The 21923-nt window shown below is 34.4% G+C and overlaps 1 protein-coding gene across 1 annotated transcript; it reads left to right on the top strand.

Annotated features, from left to right (window-relative positions):
* The first annotated feature begins 15588 nt into the window (after positions 1-15588).
* On the top strand, positions 15589-19105 carry LOC131614948 (putative indole-3-acetic acid-amido synthetase GH3.9). Its single transcript, XM_058886481.1, has 4 exons — positions 15589-16110; positions 16199-16300; positions 17083-17906; positions 18012-19105. The coding sequence occupies exons 1-4, from the start codon at positions 15812-15814 to the stop codon at positions 18578-18580; spliced, it is 1794 nt and encodes a 597-aa protein (XP_058742464.1). The 5' UTR covers positions 15589-15811; the 3' UTR covers positions 18581-19105.
* Positions 19106-21923: the final 2818 nt, after the last annotated feature.

Here is a 21923-nt window from a genome sequence, read left to right as displayed (position 1 = left end):
CCTCTGGAGCTGGATACCGAAAGCCTCAGCTTTTAAATCAGTACTGATCTGGTGTCTTTTTGAATAATTCATAACTTACCATTAGAACACTCGAATTTAGGGGTGGAGAACCCTACTGTAGATAGTAATATTCTGAGTAATTTGATAAGGGTGTGGGTGGAGGTAACCATTTTGTAAGCCCTGGTTGATGGATGCCTAGGAAAGATCACCATATATGGAGTTCTTTTCAAATATATTAAGCGTAAGGATTTAAGGCGTTACAGACCTTCATCATAGGGACTGCAAAAAGGAAGAGGTCATGGCTGCATTTAACAAACAAATCTCCAACTATGGCTCTTCTTTCGGAGTTTAATCTGCCACCCTTAAGACATAAAAAATATGTTACGGCTGAAACAGGTTTAAGCCTCTAGTTTCTTCCCTTCATACTGTTTTTTAAATATAAGATCACAACCTTCCGGATTTACTAATTAAGAAGGAAAAAGAAGCTACTTTTTCTTGCGCTCGGAATTGCAACTCTTAATAATAGTGTTTTCTCGTCTCGTCTGGATGAATAGGTACACTATGTGAAGAATTTATTTTCTCGACTGAATAAATTTAGACATCAGCACTAATCATTAGTTGGTTTAATGATGATTGGCGTTGAACTTAGTAAGGAGGGCCATGATTTGATTTTTCGCAATTACGATTGGGAGAGAGCTGTAACCACTTGATATCCGAATTGACTCTTAAACCGGACTAAAGATAAAAAAATAAAAATAAATTAGATATCAACTATTTTTGAGGTAGAAAAAAAAACTTACTTAAGATTATTTAGGTTTGAAATTAGTAGGACATCAAATCCAGTGGAGAGGCAGATGCGAGTTCGAATTTGCAATATTCTTAATGAGTGAGTTTTAACTACTAAATTACATGATAAGAAAAAAGTCAGGCTATGTTATTATGTGCTCCGCATTATATTAACATGTAGTATTTTAAAGAGGTTTGTTATAATGACAGCGAAAAGATGACATCCTATTTTTACACTGTAGCTTTTATGTTTTATTTTAAGTGTGACACAAATTTGAAGATTAATAAAAATAAGAAAAATGTTATTTTTACACTGTAATTATTATTTATCAATATGCTGAATAGTGTTTTTATTAAAAAATAATAATAATTTTTTTTTTTATATATTTTTTTATTAAAGAAGAGTGATATAAAAACTGTGTCATTAACCAACTTCATCACTTTATTAATTTCATTAACCAATTTTATTTTAGTACTAAATTATTTTTAACATATGGATGCTTATTAACCAATTTCATGACTACATTAACTAACATTTTACACTTCATTAATCAACTTTGTTTTACTACTAAATTATTTTTTATCTGGACGCTTATTAACCAACTTTATTACTTTATTAACCAACATTTTATACATCATTAACCAACTTTGTTTTGCTATTAAAAAATTATTTTTAATATCTGAAGCGTTATTAACCAAAAAATAAATTATATTAACTAACTTTTTACACTCAATTAACCAATTTCTTGTTACCACTATTTATACACCGTTCGTATTACTATTCACAACACTGTTCACGTTACTATTCATATCACTATTCACTCTTCATGTGACTGTTCACGGTATTTGTGAACAGTAGATTGAGTGTAGGTGTAGCATATGATATAGTGTAAGTATATCATACCAGTAAAAATAATAAATAAAAGAAGACTAATAGATTGTACCATATAAAATACGGTGTAGGTGTCAATATTGATGACACTAAAACATTTATGTATTTTAAATTGCTATAATAGCTAGTTCTTACTAAGCCTCTTTAAAGAGAAATTTATCTCCCATTCCTATCATTAAATCTAGACTGGCAAACGCGCATGTCCGCTCCGTTTAGGCCCGCCCCTGTAAAAGTCCACGAAAAAATGGGGTAGGACGGGACGAACATATTTGAGCGTGCGGGTTTAAAACCTTGTCCCGTCCCACAAAAAAGTGAGGGTGGGGCGAGTAAAGCCCGCGAGCATTGAACCTTTTAGACCTTTAAATAGTAAAATTGTATGAAAAAACTCATGCCAGCAAAAGCTCGCAAAAAAAAAAGGACCGAGCGGGACGGTCACATTAAAGGGAGCAGGCCTAAAACCTTGCCCCACCCCGCAAAAAAGTGCGGGAAAAACGATTTTTCCCCGCGGACCAAACCCGTTTTACCACTCCTAATTAAATCACAAAGTAGTCTATAACAACTTTGTTGAATAATAAGGAAAAGTGGAAAACAATAATTTTTTTAGTCATTTATACATTTTCACTCTAACAAAATTTTCCATAAAATTTCCTTATCTCTATACATTTAAACACTTCTTCAATTTTGTACTATTTTACGACATTTTTACTTTTAAAATTCGCGAAACAAATTTTCCTGCATTTTTAGCAAAAATGTAATTTGCTTTTTAATATTTACTAGTTTTATTTTGATTTTCTCACATTTTTTCAAAAACATGTGGTGCTTTAAATAGGGTGTCCAATGTTTTAAAAAAAAAGGGACAACTTCTCTACCCATCATAAAAAGTTGGGTAGTGCTCCAACCAATCACATGATTCCATCTCATTAATTAAACACATTTAATTATTTATTAAAATGCTACAAATGTTTGTTGTTTTCAAAGCATTTTACAAAGGAGGTAATCTTACTCAACTTTTTGAATTGAGTAGATAAGAATTCACCTTAAAAAAAAGTGGTATGTAGACATGAGTTTCTTATGTATTTTTCCTCAAAAACATGCTGTGCTTTAAGTAGGGTGTCCAATGTCAATCTTCCTCAAAATAGGAGCCTATTTACCAATCAAATCACCATAGAATCTCAGAACCTCATGCTCCATGTCGTCTTGATTAATGATATGCTTCCCATATGTATCCTTAAGAGATCCAATATAGGCTTGATTGTACTTGCTTTTCAAAGTAGCATAACAATAAGAGCTGTTACTATTTCCAAGCCTAATCCAATTTATTGTCGCTCTATGCCTTATCAAATTCTCTCCAGTATTGGATAATTTGATCAACTTAAGAGTACAATGTTTAACATGGTTAATTTTCTCACAATTCAGCCTATCAGACTACAGGTCCTGTTGAGCACTATACAAATTATATCTGGCTTTTTCATTGTGCTTCTTAATCCTAATGTGAGGTTTCATCAGGCTCTTAATAACAAATTGAATTCTCTGGAACTTTTTCCACACCTTGTACATAGGTTTACCACTAATGTAGCAACTGCCTTTAGAAAACCAGAATCCTCAATTACCACATTAGGAAACTTAAATAACCTATTATTACCTACATGATGTTGACTAAATCTCTGCAGAGCTAGACATCATCACCAAATTTATTCTTTTCCTATCCCATAAAACCCATATTCTATCATTATTATGTTTACTATAGTTGTCTATATAGACCAATTTACTCCCTAACTTAGACATGAGAGCAATGACCTTATTATGTTTCACTCTAGTTTCAATAAGAATGCCAATCATAGGGTTGAGACAACCGGGGAAACCCCATTCCGACAGGCCTCCGGAACCGAGGCGGTAATCCCATTGACATTCATGTGCCCTCCAAATGAACCGCAACTCCTCTAGACGGCGAGGCAAACAACGAGGCGCTAGGAGAAGAGCTCGATCTAGTCGAAGAGGTCCGAGCAAGAGTGTCTCTTCGAGAAGCCTCACTAATAAATCTCCATAAGGCACAATACTAAAGTCATACGACGAGACTTTAAAGTCGACATTCTTGTCCTAAGGAGGAATCACAAAGACTCTCCCGAGGGCAAACTCTCAACGAATTGAGAAGGCCCATATCGCGTCCGAGCAAAAATAGAGAATGAAGCCTACTAGCAGGAACACCTTAACGGGAAAGAACTCGCTCGACCATGGAACGCCGAAAAACTAAAGCAATACTACAACTAGGCCCTAACAGTTGGTGTGCCAGTCTAACAACGAACACGACACCTCCTGACCATGTATGTGTGCCAAGGTACAAGCACAACATCCCACTAGAAACAAAAGGCAAACTTCTTCTCTTTTAAGGTGCAAATTCTATGACCGACAGAGGTCCCTCGAACGAGCCCCACCATCATCGTACCACGATTGCAGAATGCCCAACTCGCGATAGGAAGTTCACGTCACAGAACTCGGATCAGAAACGGGAACTGAGCTCTCCCTCTGCTCGGAAATCTATCCGGACCATTTGACAAGTTTCCCACACACTCAAACAATAATACTGTCGAGCGATCCCCAAAACACTTAGCAAAATAATAAGGAAATAAAAGTCTCAAACATACGAGTATACAAACATGCAAAGACTTAAGAATAGATAGTTCCAATCATTCACGAGCAAGCTAAATAAAAAATGGGATAAATATTAAAATGACCACCAAGACCAAAATTGTAAACAAGGTAACGACCACAAGGGTCGTGATTATTAGAATAATACATTAAGGGGGCCAATCCCCCATCCAAAATAATAAAATAACGACCACGAGGGTCGAAATTGTTAGGGTGTTAGATCAACTAGGCAAAGCCCATTCAAAAAATCATTACAAATTACAACATGCAGGTCGGGCATACAACAAACAAGAAAAAATCTCAGTCAACCTTAGGTAGCAGTTCCTCCAGATTCAGCTGGTCACCACATACATCTCCACCACTTAAATTGAGAAAGTCGGGGATGACGATCCGACCTTCTTCCCAATAGTGACAAACTCGACCTCAAGATTCGCAATCCTCAACTTTTCCACAAAGTTGTTGAAGCTATCCTCCATTGACACTAATTAGTCCTTCTCGAGTTGCCGGATACGGGTAACCAAGTTGGTCGGGGTCTTTAGACTCGTCATATCTTCAATTTCATCCTCAACTAGTGCCACATAAACCTCCGGGAAAGCTATCCTATCCTCGAGCTTTTTCTTGTCAACCAGCAGGTTGGCATCATCTTCCTTCAGGCCCGACACCTCCTCAACTTACTTGGTCCACTCGGCTTTCTCCCCTCCAGCGTCTCCTTCTCATAGTTCATCTTTCTCAGCCTCTCCCCGAGAGCCGAATTAGCTGCCTGGGCTTTTCTAAGCTCCATCTCTTTGGAGGTCCCCTTTTCCACATAAACCATCGCCATGCCCAAGACCCTCATCAAGGCAGCTGCATCCTCGGACGGTCGAACTTCTCGAGGTGCAGAGACTCTGCCCTATGGACTCTCAAGGAAAAGCCTTCAAAAAAATCCCTCTGATGGAAGCACAAAGGCAGCTCATACTTATTCTTTATCCTTCTTATCGGTCAAGTCGACGGTCCCTTAATAGCGAAAATGCTTCCTGGTCGATGTCGCCTGTTGGGGGAAGATTCCCCTACAACGAGAGAAGATGCAAATGATCCCCATCCCTTCTATTTATAGCGAAGGACTCTGGGCACGTGTGCATGCATGCACATCCTAGGGAACGAGGGAGCCATCATTACACCTTATTCCCTAGCCTAGCCATCATTGCCCATTAATTGCAATGCGTGGCTCGAGACGGGCATGGAACAACGTCACCTCTGATGACTCCACTCACTTGTTCGCTTCCCCGTGTGATAAACACAATGCGACCTTTGCTCTCCTCGAGGACGTCCTCCGACGAATCGCAAAACATTCTCATTTCAAACGATAAGTGCCAACGACATATCTTCCTCTTCATCGCGTGGTTGACCTTAAGTCATCGCTCATTTGCCCAAAAGCAACGATTTGAGGGGTTTCTGTTTTGGACTGACCCAATGGATGAGCATGAACCAATCCGCTTCTAAGTCCCAGACGACCCAAAAGAATTGGCCCAATCGGTGGGAACAACGAATGGCGTCTTTCCCCTTCCGCCCTTACGAGGGGCACGCGTGATCGGTTGACCCCGAGGCCAACTAAACCACCAACCCTCAACTACATCTTTGCCCGCACCAACGACTAGTTTTTACTCTACCTGGGCAGCCTTCCAAGACGATGGGCACGAGCTGCCCGCCCTTGTTTTCATGCAGATTTTCGACAGTTACTTATTTTTTGGCCTAGATCTTGGATGCCCAGCCCAAAAATAGGGACCAAGTTGGGGGCACTATAAATACCCTCTCATTTGAGAGGGTCATGTAACTCAAATCTTATCCTCAAAACACTCCCACATGTCTCTGCACTCTTAATGACTTTAGTATCAGAGTGCCTTGTAGGTACACTCCGTTCCTCCTCGATTCCAGCATAGTTTTATAGACGAATTCTCTGGCCCACTTCAGGTTCTGACCAACCGGTAAGATCAATTGTGCTATTTCTTATTTATTAATATTTATTTTTATTATTTTATTTATTTAACCATAATCAAATATTTCTATTTTATAATATTAATTTTTAATTACAAATGTCTTATTTTCTAATATTTTTATAATTTTAATAAAAAAATAATGTGTAATTTGAATATTAAAAAATTGATCTAAATTAAACTCCTTCATATCATATGAATATAATTTTTTTAATTAATCATATAAAATTGAATCGAACCATTAGTTTTTACTTGATATCACAATCAAATGATGAGATGCGGTGAATCCATACATGCCAGGAAAGTCAAGTTTCATGCACCAAATGCCTATTTTACCGACTTTATATGAGACACCTCCATGATGAAGTAGAGTAAGCATATATTTAACACATGATACTAAGTAATGGCATGGAATATGCACCCAAAATTCAAAACCAAAAAAAGATGATTAGCTCCTTTTCACTGTAAAGACATCCACATTTCTCATTTTGCACATGTTTCCTTTCTTTACATGATTTTGTCTTAACGTTACTTCCACTCAGCTAGTTGCGGACAATAATGCTAACCCATTCATCAATGTACGGTTTGTTTTTGTAGCTTTGTATTGAAAGTTGAAACAATGTCAAAGAATATTTCCAAGAAGCTTTTGGAGAGACGAGCAAATCCCTTACCGTGTGCTCAATGACTCATGGAAAACTCAGTCCATATATCATTTTCCTCTACACCATCAATTATATTTCCTGAAATAGAAAATAAACTTTGTATTACGTTAGTATTATGGTTTGGTTCTGTATTAGAACATTCAAACAACCCAATAAAATAGATCAAATATGAAGTTTCAATACAAAACTCTACCCACTCAGATTGACGGACAGATGTATCCTCATTAACGAGGCACACACAGAATTCAAACACCACACTCACCATAATTCTTAAAATTTATCCAACGGTCTCCACATAAGGCACCACGTTCAACGAAGACTATTCTAACTGTCATTGTTATATAAGTGAACATTTCTGTCACACCAAGGTACAATTCATTACACAATTCAAAATTCCCCATCTCTAATTCTCATTTTTAACCCTAATAACTTGGCGTTGGAGTGCTTACATTGCAGGTACACCCTGTCTTCATCAATCCAAGACTTCAACCACTATGCTGGAGACCTTTCATGGTGGACTTCACTAACCTACCATCACTTTCTTGTTCGATATCAGAATAGTGGCGCGTTTGTGAGAATCACATATTGATTCTTACAAAATTCCACATCAGATTTCTATGACTCTCTTTGTTGCTTGTCGCAATCGTTCTTGCCAACTGATCTGATCACCGTTAACTTCTTTAACTTAAATAACCATAAAAAATGGTAGCTTTCAAAGTAGCTCAATCTCACTTATTTCAACACCGTCCCTACACCTGAAGGTGTATCGTCGGTCCTCACCATCGCATCTGAAGAGCCAATTCCTCCTCCTTAAGGCAAGCATTATGATCTTTGTGATTTCTCCAGCTGCCACCTCACACCTGATCCCGAGCTCTCGACTAGTTGGACAGAGGACTTTCCAGGTCCTCTCTCCATTTCAAACATTTCAACAACTACTTATTGATTTGTAAAATAACTTAGATTGATTTGTAAAACTTTATTTTATAAATGAGCATGAGCAAGAACAAAAATAGTTGATGGTTGTCACAAATTCAACTTTGGAGTAAATAATGGCAAAACCAATGCCTAATTTTATTCTGAATGTCCTCTATGATTGTAGCTCTTTATGTCTAAAGTAGCTAATCTAGTGAATATCTCTATCGTGCTATTTTCAATCACTTTTATCATGAAATCCATTTATTGTTGGATCTCTCACAACAACAAGCTTGTATTTTTTTCTAAGTTGATCATTCAAAGAAGTAGATTTATTACAGTTTGATACATGATAAAATAAATCACTAACAACACACATTTAACACAAACAACTATTTCATATTAAATTTAGATTGCTAAAAGAAGGGTTTAACTCATGATAAGCTTAGTACATACATAAATACTGGATCCTAAGCTAAACATTCTTAAACACAAAATAAAAATGAAATAAAAATCTAAGAGTAACTTCTTCATCTTCTTGTGATCTTTACTTAGCAAGAGACGACCTCTATTACACTAGATACTGGTAGCATACGCTTGAGATGATGAGAAGAAGAAGTTCTCCACTTTGTTCAGTTCATTCTCTTCACTAAATGTTTTCCTTCACTAAATAATTTTTACTAAATGTTTCTTCTCTAAATTTCTTAACCACCTTGCATTGCCTCCAAAAGGTCATTGTATTGTCACTTCCATCTAGGGTTTTGTGTTGTCTTGAATCACGGGCTTTTGGATATTCGTGAATTATGATCCAAAGAAATCAACAGGTTTCCCTCCAATTCTTCCTTTTTGTACCATTGTAGAGCCAATAACAATTAGCATGTGGGAGACAAAGTTTCCTGTGGTAGGCTAGTGGCACAAGTATTCAGGTGGCATTGTCTTGCAGTCGTCTTTTGTAGTAGGTAAACAAGTTGGGCGCTCTAGCGACTTGGTCTTATCTCTTTGCCATTTGATTCAAATACACTCCATTATGCAGATTGGTGCCACATAATCCCTAAAACTATGAATGTATACTCTTTGTGACTTCCATTGCATCAAACTCTCCACTTTCAATTGGGGTTAAAACACTATTCCAGAAGTTTCATGCCAGGACTCATGAAAAGTAATTTCTACACAAGTAACATATGCATAAAAATTAACCAACAAGAGCACCTATTGTATTCATTATAATCTACTCAAAAATATAAAAATCCAATAAATTAAACTATTGAATTACTGAATTAAAATTGATAAACTCAAAAGATAAGGTTTGTAATAACTCACAAAATTTGAGTTATCAGATGAAGCATGAAGAAAAATATTTATGACATTAAAAAATGATTTATCCAAATAGTTAATCAAATGAGAACCATTGGAATTTTTTTCAAAATGAGGACTTGGTTTTAAAAGTTCTTAGATCCCTAAATCGCAGTTGGCAACCTAAAGTCAATATGATTTCTGAATATAAGGATTTTGTCATCCATGGAGTTGACTACTCTCTTTGGTAAATTGCACAAATATGGAATAAATTTGAAATGCAAGGGTCATCTAATTGATTATTTCTCTTAGTTTCAGCCTCCTTGGTCTTTTTGGGCATTGGGATGAAATTTAGCTTTAGCTTATTGCTTTTCACAACCTTTTTCATCTAGATTGCACCCTTTTCTCCAAAAATGCTAAAAGCTCAAATAGTTTATAAGTAATAATAATTTATTTGATGAGAAAATAATAAACAAATTATTTAGAGGTTTAATCATAGTTTCTAGATTATTCAACCTCTAAAATTGTACTACCTTAAACATCAAGTAACCTTGATAAACTCCCCCATTTGAGGAAATGGCAAAGCAATATCGTACATTCTTCTATATGAATCGTAGGATACGAGAGTTGATTAAGAAAACAAGACAAATGAATACGTTACATACTTATAGTCTTAACCTACTAAGAGGTTAAATGATTATTACAAATCATAAATGTTGGAAACCATCCTCAATAAAAAATTCCTTGATCACGTCTGTTGAAATATACTATTAGCGAACATCCTTGGATCAAAAGCATATGTATCATTAAACATCATGTATACTTAAAAGTATACATATTGATTTTCATAACTTCTTTTAATATGCACTAAGACTTCATTAAATATGTAAAGCATTCTGCAAAAACAAATTTGCTTTTCACCTTTGGTACCCAAATAGTTTTGGGTCCCAGTGCATTAGTGGTTCTAAGAGGTCTAGGGTTACTATCTTTAGAACTTCTTTATTTATCATAACAAAAAGTGTCTATATCACCAAACCTATCACAAAAAGAGCATTTAAAATAGGGTGATTTACTTTCTTCCTATTAAAACCTTTACTATGTGATCTATTAGATTTAAACCCTAATCCAATTGTATTCAAGGAACGCCTTTGATTTGATAAAATCCAATCTAGGTTTTCTTTCCCCTTAATAAATTTACTTATGGTTTCATGAAGATTTTTCACTTCCTTATTCATCGAGACACTAGTCTCACATTTCTAAGCCTAGTTTCTAATTTTAGTTATTTCATATTCAAGCATTTCATTACTATTTTCTAGAAGTTCAATATAGTCTTTAAGATCTTAGCTACGCTTTTCAATCATATCGTGTTCATCGATTAACTTGACATTTAATTTAAATAATGGCTTGTTTGATAACCTTGTTACCTCACAATTGTTTTCTTTATGAGAAGCTTTCAAGAAAATTTGTTCATCTTCTTTATTGGAAGAAGATTCTTATAGAGGTTGATTCTTCAAGATTTCTCATTAATGTTTAGTATATGGAGATGTTGCTTGTTGAGACTTCTTTCTTATTTATTATATCGAAGATTCTATTGTATGAAACTTCTTCATCTTCATATTCTCTTTTTGAAGAAGTTTCTTCATTTGACGTTGAATCTTCCGAGTATCTTTCAATCACAGAGATTATTCTTCCATAGGAGATTACTATAGTTGATTTTTCTTCTTCTTCTTCTTCTTCTTCTTCTTCGAAAGAGTTATTTGATGAATTTTCTAGAGAATTTCTAGGTTTAGGATCATGCCTTCGTCATTTAACCGTTGAATTAAATTATTTAATTTCTTGATGATTTCTTCCTTCTAGAATTTTTCCCAAATATTACAAACATTTCCATCTATTGATTTAAGTATTGGATTATGTTTCTGATTCCAATTTTTAACACTTATATATTTGTTAGTGACAGAAGTTCTAAAATTGTTTCAAAAACTTCTATGGATGAAAAAATAAATATGAATGAACCATTGACATTCATCTTTTTCTCCTTGGAGATACTTCATAAATCATTTCAAGAGTGTCCCACATTTTCTTAACGGATTCATAATTAAAAACTCAAAGAAATTGATTTTCAATTAAAGACATGCTAAAAAAGTTAGCTTTGAAATCAATTTTGAACTTTTTATTTTCTTCTACGGTCCAAAGAAAATTAGGCTCATCTATTACATCATCATTAACATGGTGAGTAAAGATAAATGGAACATTGATTATTATTTCCCATAATTCAGGATCAAGACTTTGAATGACTATTTTAAATCTAGCTTTCCATAATTCAAACCTACCACTATTCAGCGATGGAGGTGTGTTTAGGAAAGTCCTCTAGTTAAAAGACGTGTTGGAATCCATCTCCCTATTAAGATAATTAGTCTTTAAACATGAGCTAGGATCTGATGCCACTTACTGGATATGTGACTCCATACACAAGAAGGGGTGGGGATGAATTGTGGAGGTTTAAAAAAACTGAGATTTAAAATAAAATCACTTGATAAATTAGAGTTTAATATTTTTTTTATAAACATGTTTGAAAAATATGCAATAGGAAAATAAAAGTAAAGAAAATTACAAAAAGAAAAAACAGAGAGAATGGAAGAGAAATACCACTAGAAAATTATGCAGATTTAATCAAGAAGTCTTAATCATGTACCCAAAAATTAATCTTGAGAATATCCACTAGTCTTGACAAATTTTAGAAGGCTATTCCCATGAACCCCCTTATACAAGGAAATAAAGTTTTTGGGATAACTTCTAACCAAAGAACGAACAAGGCTTAAAGCAGCTAGACTCTAAACCAAACAGCGAACGAGATTTGAAATTGGTAATCTCCAAACCAAACAACAAACGAGGTTTAAAATTGGTAGTCTCCAAACCAAACAACAAAGGAGGCTTGAAGTGTTTAGTATCTAAACCAAACAAAGATTTTGCACAGGATGATATCCAACCAAAACAAAGTTTTAAGTTGATTATCCTCTGAAACAAATTGGGGTTTTACACAGGCTAACCAGGAGCTGAATCAAGATTTTGTATCGGGCTGATCTCGAACCTATTGAGCTTTTACACATGCTGAATTTAGAAATCAATTGAGATTTTAAGTTGGGTTGATCTCAAACTGATAGAGGTTTTAACTAGGGTGAGCCCAAGAACTGTTATGGATATTTTCACTAGATAATCTTCATGAAACAAAAGAGAGCTTTTGTTCATTGATGAAACTCATGAATTGAACCGGGACTTCCTAAGACAATCCCTCAATGAACAAGATCTTTTGAATGTTTTAACTCACAACCAAAATAACAACTTCCTATGGAAGAATTATTTACTCTAGATAAATTCACTTTTGGAATATTCAAAATTTTACCCTCACCTAGAACAATATTCCTCACAAGATTAAAGAACACTCTCAAAGAACTAGGTCTATAATATGTGAGAAGATAAGAACGATTTAGAGAGGTGATGGCAGAAATGAAAAGTGAGGTTTTCACGTTTTTGGATATGAAAAGTGATAGAAAAAGTCTTTATTTATAGGCCAAGACAAGGTGTAAATTTGGAAACAATTCATGGACCAAATGAATGCTCTCATCAATTAGAATAATCCATTAGACACTTCAAATAATCCATTATTGAGGATCAAAATGGAAGGTTTTGATATAGAGTCGTTACCAATCATTAAGAGACCATCATAATCGATTACAAACTCAACTAGGCACCATCTAATCGATTAGGCCAAAGATCGAATTGATTGGAGAGTTACAAAAATCTCCTAATCAATTAAACAATCCCCTAATAAAATGGCTAGGCCTTGAATTTTTTTTTGGTGATTTAAATTTTAAAAAAGTGAGAGTCTTCTCAAATGTTTTTAGAGTGTGTGATTTACCCATAATGTTTCCAGAAATTCCTCTGTGTCATGTTGAAGCCTTTTGTACTTCTTGAAGACACGTATCGCGTTGAAACGTCAGATCACGAACACTGTCCTGTAATAGTTATATCTCCTTATGACGCAAATAAGGTAAAAGAAAGTCCTTACGACAAGCCCTGTTTATATCTAGAATGATAGAAACTCGTCAGATGTAATACGTTAGGGTCGACAACTCCTCCTTGAGATATTCTCTAGAAAGGGATGCAACACTTAGTAAACTCGACCACACTAAAAGAAGGGTCATCCACAATGAGGTTTAAGGAGCTTCCACCATCAAAAAAGTATCTCCACCAACCCCTCCTCCCTCAAAGGATGTATGGTTGTCTCCTTAAGGCTCTGAGGGAACTTCGTTTTGCATTTGGCTCCTTAAGGCTCTGAGGGAACTTTGTTTTGTATATGCTCTTTAGAGGGTGAGCATATATATGAGGGGACTAATTTTGTAGAAGATGAAAAGATAGAGTATAATAAACTAATAATATAAATGTGATTTTTATAATTTATTAACAAATACGGATATCCGTGGACACAACTAAACCCGTATTCATATTCATTAATAAATAGGTATTTAACTATCCATTTATTTTATCCGTGGATATTTCTTAAACTACCTGCCCCGTACCCGTGACGGATTTTATCCGTGGGTACGAATATTTTTGCCATCCCTAGGTGCATGTCGTCTCTATAGTGACCATAAAAGTTTCATCTCACCATATAACACTCACAAATCTATCTTTTCAATCGTCATAGGACTCCGCAGAGGGCTCCAACAAATCTATCTTTTGGTTTTTGAAAACGACTCCAATATTAAACCCTATTCATGCCCTATGCTGGAGAACCTAATATTTCAACGGAAGCCCACGATTTCATCTGAGTCAAAATTTAAGGACACAATTATCGATATGGACATGTCTTACATTCTTCTTGGCCATCTGTACTTGATAAAAATGGAAGAGGTTAACACACACCTTGACTTCTCCTGGCTTAAAGGTCAAAAAGTGCTCCTATGAGATTCCTCCATTGAATAGTGGAAGTTTTAAAACAAGAGGGACATGGAAATGTTTTATGAGAAAACTAGGCAGAATCCTTTTATAAGGGAAAATCCAAGAACACAAACAATGTACTGACCTGGTAGCACAACAGTTGCGAGAAGTGGGAACGTTTTCATCCTTCAAGGACACACATAAGGAAAAAGCTAGGTTGAGTTTCCCTAAGAAAGCCATCATGAGCAGTATTAAATTCTACGCACGTTTCTTTCCCACAAAATGATTAAGTTTTCATAACGGATTGACGTTTTGACGTCTCTGAAATTGATAGACTGATAGCATAACACTCACGAGACACCTAGAGGTACAACTAGAGACCCGTCATAATGCACCAATTTCTGAGGGACTGACCCTTAATTGAGGGACTCGCTCCTAACTGAGGGACTAGCTTGGGATGAATGAAAAGCTTAAACTAAGTGGAGAAGAGGCTTAATCATTTCCTCTTTTACAAGTCATTGTAATTGAGAGACTTGTAGTGATATGTTTACAAAGGCATGCATAAGGCGGCATGGGAAACAACCCGTAGTAGGTGCCTGTCTAAGGGTATGTCGCCTAGATATGACTTCCACCCATGAATGGCTCGCCCCGGGAAGAAAACATGGATAGTGTCATGTATGCTATCCATAACCACACGTGGAAGTAATCATGACCACGATTCCTGAGAAGTAAGTAATCCACGAGTTTTATTGTCAAATTGGAACAATTACTACTTCTTAGATCCCCAAATTCAGGCCTATTGGCCTCTATAAATACCTCAACCCACCTTAGAGTTAAGGAGGACAATCTGATTCACACACAAAAAACACCTTTAAAACAATACATCTCAATCTCGTGAGCTTGCTCTCATCTCACAAACACACTAAAGCCTCTGGTAACCCTTATCAGCCTAGGGGTGCTATTCATCTCTCTCTCTCTCTCTATATATATATATATATATATATATATATATATATATATATATATATATATATATATATATATGACTCCAAGAGTAGGTTATAATAACTTACTCCACATCTTGACCATTAATTTTTTTCAATCTAATACTTTTCTCTTTCCACATTTAATGACTTATTATTTTTAACCATTAGATTGAAAAGAATTAATGGTCAAGATGTGGAATAAGTTATTATAACTTACTCTTGGAGTCAATATAACCCTCCTCTCTCTCTCTATATATATATATATATATATATATATATATATATATATATATATATATATATATATATATATATATATATATATATATATATATATATATATATATATATATATATATATATATATATATATATATATATATATATATATATATATATATATATATATATATATATATATATATATATATATATATATATATATATATATATGTATGTATGTATAGTATGTATTAACTATAAAGTCTATAATGTTATTTTTTGTCATATTGAAAATTAATAAAACAATTTACAAGGACCCAAACGACTGTATTACAATTCTCCATCATAACATGCATATCCCTATCAATATCAATATATAGACACAAATGTTTCTCGAACCATGTGAAAAATAAGTGTTATATATACTCTATCTACACCAGCAAGTTAATTAAGCTACACAAATCAGTTTTTGGTAGTTCTCTTCTTTCTAGAGTTATAGTGGCCATGGACGGAAAGAAATTAGAATACAAAGGTGAAGAAGCACTCAAGGAGATAGAGAGGCTAACAATGAATGCTGATGAGGTTCAAGAAAGTCTTTTGAAGCAGATCTTAACTCAGAATAAAGAAACTGAGTATTTAAAAAAGTATATGAAGGAAGAAACATTCATAACTGATTTACAAGAGTTTAAGCGCTGTGTTCCAGTAATCAGTTATGAAGGAATCTTTCCATATATACAAAGAATTGCAAATGGTGAAGATTCTTCTCTCATCACTGGTCAACCAATAACAGAAATGTTATGCAGGTAAAATTTCTGACCATGCTACTAACTATATTAGAATTTAATTTTCTCACTTCAGCATAAGTTTATGGACTATGGTATGTGCATGCAGTTCAGGAACATCAGCTGGAGAGCCTAAATTGATGCCATCAATTGCTGAGGATCTTGATCGTCGCACCTTTGTGTACAATCTTATCATGCCAATCATGAATCAGTTAATATATATTTCCAACTACACAACTTTCTTTTTCTTCTTCTTATTATGCTATGATCATTTATATGCATGTATAGACAATGCCTATTAAGCTATTAGTCATATATTTTCTTATTAAGGATATTTGAATTTTCATAAGATATTTAAGATTCTGGTTGAAACAAGTGGTAATGAGTTGTAGTTAAGGTCTAATAAATCAAGGGTATCGGAGTTAGATCTCTGACTTGAACAATATCAGTCTTTACTTATCTTCTGAATTTCGACCGTACTTCGAGTTAATAATGTCACTTTCTATTAGAATCTGGATGGTTAAAACCAAAATAAAATTCAATCACAGAAAAATCTTAAAACTTGTATGTTTGTTATGTTTAATATGATTAGTCCCCACTAATGATTGTCATCCATTCTAATGGACAAAGAAAAGGATAAGATGAAAGATATGATATGAGTGGATAGAGGGACCCATCACCATGCATTTGTTACGTTTTTGTTTGTTATATATTTGCACTATACTAAAAGATCATGATGCATACTATTACTCACTACTATAGTAGCTTGCAAGTGCCACTTGACAAGTGCTACATGCATTATAATTATAATTAGAGGTGTCAAACTAGCATTGTCAGAATGCGAGCCTAAAATCTTTGTTTGTCTCGTAAAATAATGCAGACAAAACGGACATGTCTGGTGGACCGAATCTGTTTTGTCATCCCTATTAGTTTTTTCAATCAGACACTTAACATGATATCCAACTTGAATATAATCTTACTTATAATTTTCAGATATGTTTCTGATCTTGATGAAGGCAAGGTTATGTATCTCTATTTTGTGAAAGCAGAAAAATCCACACCATGTGGTTTACCAGCAAGAACTGTATTAACAAGTTACTACAAAAGCAAACACTTCAAATGCCGCACACACGATCCTTGGAGCGATTTCACAAGCCCTGACCAAACCATTCTCTGCAATGACATCAACCAAAGCATGCATTGCCAACTCCTCTCGGGCCTAATTCACCGCCACCAAGTACTAAGACTCGGTGCGGTCTTCGCTTCAGCTTTTCTTAGAGCAATTTCATTCCTCGAACGAAACTGGAGAGCTTTATGCGATGACATAAGAAATGGACAGCTGAGTTCCTTTATAACAGACCCTTCTTGCCGTTCATCGATGTCGACACTACTCTCATCACCTGATCCATGTCTCGCTGATGAAATAACAAAAATTTGTAACCAAAAGTGTTGGAAGGGGATTCTGTGTAAGCTTTGGCCTAAAGCAAAGTACATTGAAGCTGTAGTTACAGGGTCTATGGCTCAATATGTTCCTGCTTTGCAGCATTATTGTGAAGGGAAATTGCCTTTGGTTTGTACTATGTATGCTTCTTCTGAGTGTTACTTTGGGGTGAATTTGAAGCCTTTGTCTGATCCTCATGATGTTGCTTTTACACTGTTGCCTAATATGGGTTACTATGAATTCATTCCTCTTGGACATAATGGGAAACTGTTGATGGATTTTGATGAAAATGAAAAAGTCCCTAATGATATGCTTGTGGATTTAGTGAATGTCAAACTTGGTTGCTTTTATGAGCTGGTCATCACTACATTTGCTGGTAAGTATAATGATTTTATTTGTTCCATAGTTTTAAATTGCGGCCCGCATTTACAGACATCAGACCACAATTGCAGTGTGATTTAAAATTCCATTATTTTTACAGGGCTATATAGATACAGAATTGGTGATGTGCTTCAAGTGGTAGGATATTACAACAAAGCGCCACAATTCCGATTCATATGTCGAAGAAACGTAGTAATAAGCATCGACAGCGAAAAGACAAATGAAGAGGACTTACACAGAAGTGTCACAAAAGCCAAAAAGCTATTAGAGCCTTATGATGCTCTCTTAGTGGAATACACTAGTTATGCTGATACTTCATCACTACCAGGACACTACGTATTGTACTGGGAGATTCTTCATTATGGCACAAAAGAGGACCCACTTGACCCAAACGTGCTTCAAGAATGTTGCATTGCAGTTGAAGAGGAATTGGATTATGTATACAGAAGATGCCGCACTAATGACAAATCTGTTGGAGCTTTAGAGATACGGTTGGTGGAGCCAGGAACTTTTGAAGCATTGATGGATTTGTTTATTAGTAAAGGGGCTTCAATTAATCAGTACAAAACACCAAGGTGTGTTAAGTCTAAGAAAGCACTTAAGTTGCTTAAGTCTAAAGTTATGGCTTCTTTCTTTAGTCCTAGAGATCCTAAATGGAGTGTTACTTGAATTGGTTTTTTTTTTTTTTTGGGGGTTAATGATAACTTTGATGTTTTCTTCAACCATAAAGTTGGTTGTTGTAAAATAGTTTGCTATTGATCAACCAATTTGTGCTCATCCTAGTTTTAAAAGAAAAACTGTGCATGCCTACCTCATCTAGAGTTGTAGAAGCAACTTTGAGAGTATGATATTAGTGCAAATGAAACGATAACTAATTAAGCGAAGTAATTAAATACAAGTCAATTGTAATACTAGGGATCCTAATCTTTCACAAATAGTAAAATAAAATTACTACCAATTAGTAGTCGAAGACGTAGACACAATTGATTGAAGTTCATTATTTGAATTTATCTTTTTGTTAGTCTTTTGTATGATTAGTGTTATAACAATTAGTACCATATGGCTCTATTATTCCTAGTGCAATTTTAAGTGACAAGGTTCAATGGAACGAACAATTTTAAATTATGGTAAAGAAACGATAATGATTTGTTACTTCAACAAAGTTTACAAAAAGTTGATATGTGAGATGAAACAAAGTTTACAAAAAGTTGATCAATGAGATGAAACCGACATTCATGGAAGAAATTAATTGCACATATAAGAAAGAGATACCACATCAATGAGAATCTTTGTGTAACACCCAAGTTGATGTATGTTTAAGATGCTCCCGAATAAATTATTCATGAAATAAAGGACTATATGGTTTGAACATGAATGAAAGATCCAATTTACAATATATAATATGTCACTATATTCAACAAAATAATGACCAATTTGAGAGGCTTCGGGTGGAGGTTGCTGCGAAGATAGACCAATTATTATGATGTGCTTCTTACGAGGTTCTTACAACCTTTTGGACACCACTCTTACCTTGACAAAAACATTATTAACTTGAACGCTATTACTACTACACTTTTGTATCATAATCAACGGAGGAAACCATATAGATGAGTGATCTCAAGGAAAATGTTTGTGTAAAATCAAGATTCATGATTAAGGAAGAAACGAAGGTAAAATAGATTTAAAAAAAAAAGAATTAAAATACATTAAAAAGCATTACATTGTTTTAGTTTTCAAAGATCGAGCATTAGAAAAGAGACTATTCAAACAAAATACAAGGCTCATCCAATTGTGCAAGCATGGAGCGAAACGACGACTATGACACTGAAGGATATATACTTTGTCTTTCATCTACAAAGTGCCTAAAATCATGAATTATGGACGGTAGATGTTCCTACCCAAAGACGTTGTACGGAAAGTGGTTCACTACATAGTTATGTTCAAATTAATTAAGTATCATCAGCAAACAATCAAGTGTATTTTCAAATATTTGAAGGATACAAAAGTTACTGATATCATGTTTATTAATAAAAAAAGATTAATTAGTTGTAGGATATGTTGCTAATGATTATGCTTGTGATATGAATGATAGGAGGTCTACAATGGAACATGTCATTAATCTTGCACGAGGACTTATTTTTTTCAAAATCATAAGTTCAATCCAAAGTGGTTATGTATACACCTAAAGCAAGGTACATCACAGTTGAGGCTACTGAAAACGCTTTATTGATTATAGGTTTAGTGAAGGACTTGAGTGTTGAGTAAGATGGAGTTCAGTGGCATCTTGACACTCATAGTCTCAATCATTTAAAAAAAATCAAGTGTATCACACCGCAGCTAAACATTTTAATGTGTGATTTTAAAATATCAAACAGCTATCTCATCATGACATTTATTACTTAGAAAAAAATTCACACACTTTTGATAATGTTGTTAATATGTTAACTAAGTTAGCCACCAATAACAAGCTCAATTACTCCTTATATTTGTTACAAGTTTTCTAGTGTTTAGTAGAACGTGTACCCCTAAGACCACCTCCAGCGGAGGTTTTTCAATCAGGTTCGCCAACGTGGCATCATACTTTTGCTTTTTAAATTGTTCCAAGTTGGCAAACGTAGTAAAAACATCAACGGTTCTTGCTTTTATTTTTATATTAAAAAATTCAAACTAGTCAATATTTTTATATTATAAAATTTAATATGAATAAAATATTCATTTATAAAGTAAAATTGTGGGACCCAATATGAGTTCTTCATAGTTGCATCATTGGAGTGAAAAATTAATTGAGTTGCTTTAAGCTGATGTGGCTTAATAGGTCCCACAAAGAACCTAAAAATGGGTTCATGGTTGAAGATGCTCTAAGTATCCGGAAGCTAACGTCTTGCAGTAAATATTTAAAAGGGTTTGAAATTTATTAATGTGAAGATTGTTGACTATGATTTATAGATTTACATACAAGGTGTAACATTTTAAACTCTAATCAATTAGAAATAATAAAATATAGCTACACGTGATTTATAGGACTTAATGATTTATTATTGTTTTGTGGAATTTTCACATTATTTTCATGTATTTTTTATTCAAAAATGATTGTGTCTTTTCATGAACTTGTAATTCAAATCAATAATGCAATCTTTCTAAAATTAATGTGTCTATTCATTAATGAATTTTTGAATCGAGAGATAAATATGAACTTCCAACGTGTTTTAGTGTCTGATATGCGTGGGTGTCCGACATATATAGGACACCAACAAAAAATTTAAGATGTAATGGCTTATAGTAGATTTGAATTATCTACTTATCTTATCGGCCTAATATGAGGCACTAACTATCACACATAGTAGTACCAAAAGTACCACTGAACTGTACGCTGCTGGAGGCACTAACTAAGCATCGTAGAAGACTATAATCAAAGAGAGTGGCTAAGGGACCATAACTTTCACTCAGCATTTATGGCATTGATGGATATTGCATTGTCCTATTGAAATCATCCTATTCATACTATTTGTCTTTAGTCTTCACAAAGTGCTTTGCATAATGATAATGCAATATGTCATAACCACTTTCCGTACTAATTGAATCACTCCAAAGAAAAAAACACATATAGGTAAAGAAGAATACATACCTTGGTCGGTAAGGGAATTTAGAGTGTGTTTGGATTGAAGGTAAACAGAATTGATTCTAGCTGAATTGAGTTTAGTATAATTAATTTTAACAGAATTGAGTTTAGCAGAATTGATTTATATTTAAATACATTTATGTAAAAGTATGAGAGAAAGAGAGAGTGTGTGTGGAGTTCAACTTCCTCAAATAGTAAGTTTTTTTTTATCTTACTTTAAGTCGTAGTCTTTAAATTAGATTTAATCAAATGGTTAATTAAATAAAAATGCTAATTAACCATTTGATTAAATCTAATGATCTAATTTAAAGACCACGACTTAGAGTAAGCTAAAAAAATTCACTCTTAGAGTAAGTTGAACCCCACTATATATGTATATATTGTTCTCTTCTG

Source organism: Vicia villosa, linkage group LG1 (genome assembly GCF_029867415.1).
Source record: "Vicia villosa cultivar HV-30 ecotype Madison, WI linkage group LG1, Vvil1.0, whole genome shotgun sequence".
NCBI lineage: Eukaryota > Viridiplantae > Streptophyta > Magnoliopsida > Fabales > Fabaceae > Vicia > Vicia villosa.
Note: the sequence above shows the minus strand (reverse complement) of the source record. Positions and strands in the feature narration are given on the sequence as shown.

Excerpts from the sequence above, each read along its gene's own strand:
- LOC131614948 (XM_058886481.1), top strand. The coding sequence starts at position 15,812 with ATGGACGGAAAGAAATTAGAATACAAAGGTGAAGAAGCACTCAAGGAG. Across the intron at positions 16,111-16,198 it reads ATAACAGAAATGTTATGCAG|TTCAGGAACATCAGCTGGAG; the intron begins GTAAAATTTCTG and ends ATGTGCATGCAG. Across the intron at positions 17,907-18,011 it reads GGTCATCACTACATTTGCTG|GGCTATATAGATACAGAATT; the intron begins GTAAGTATAATG and ends TTATTTTTACAG.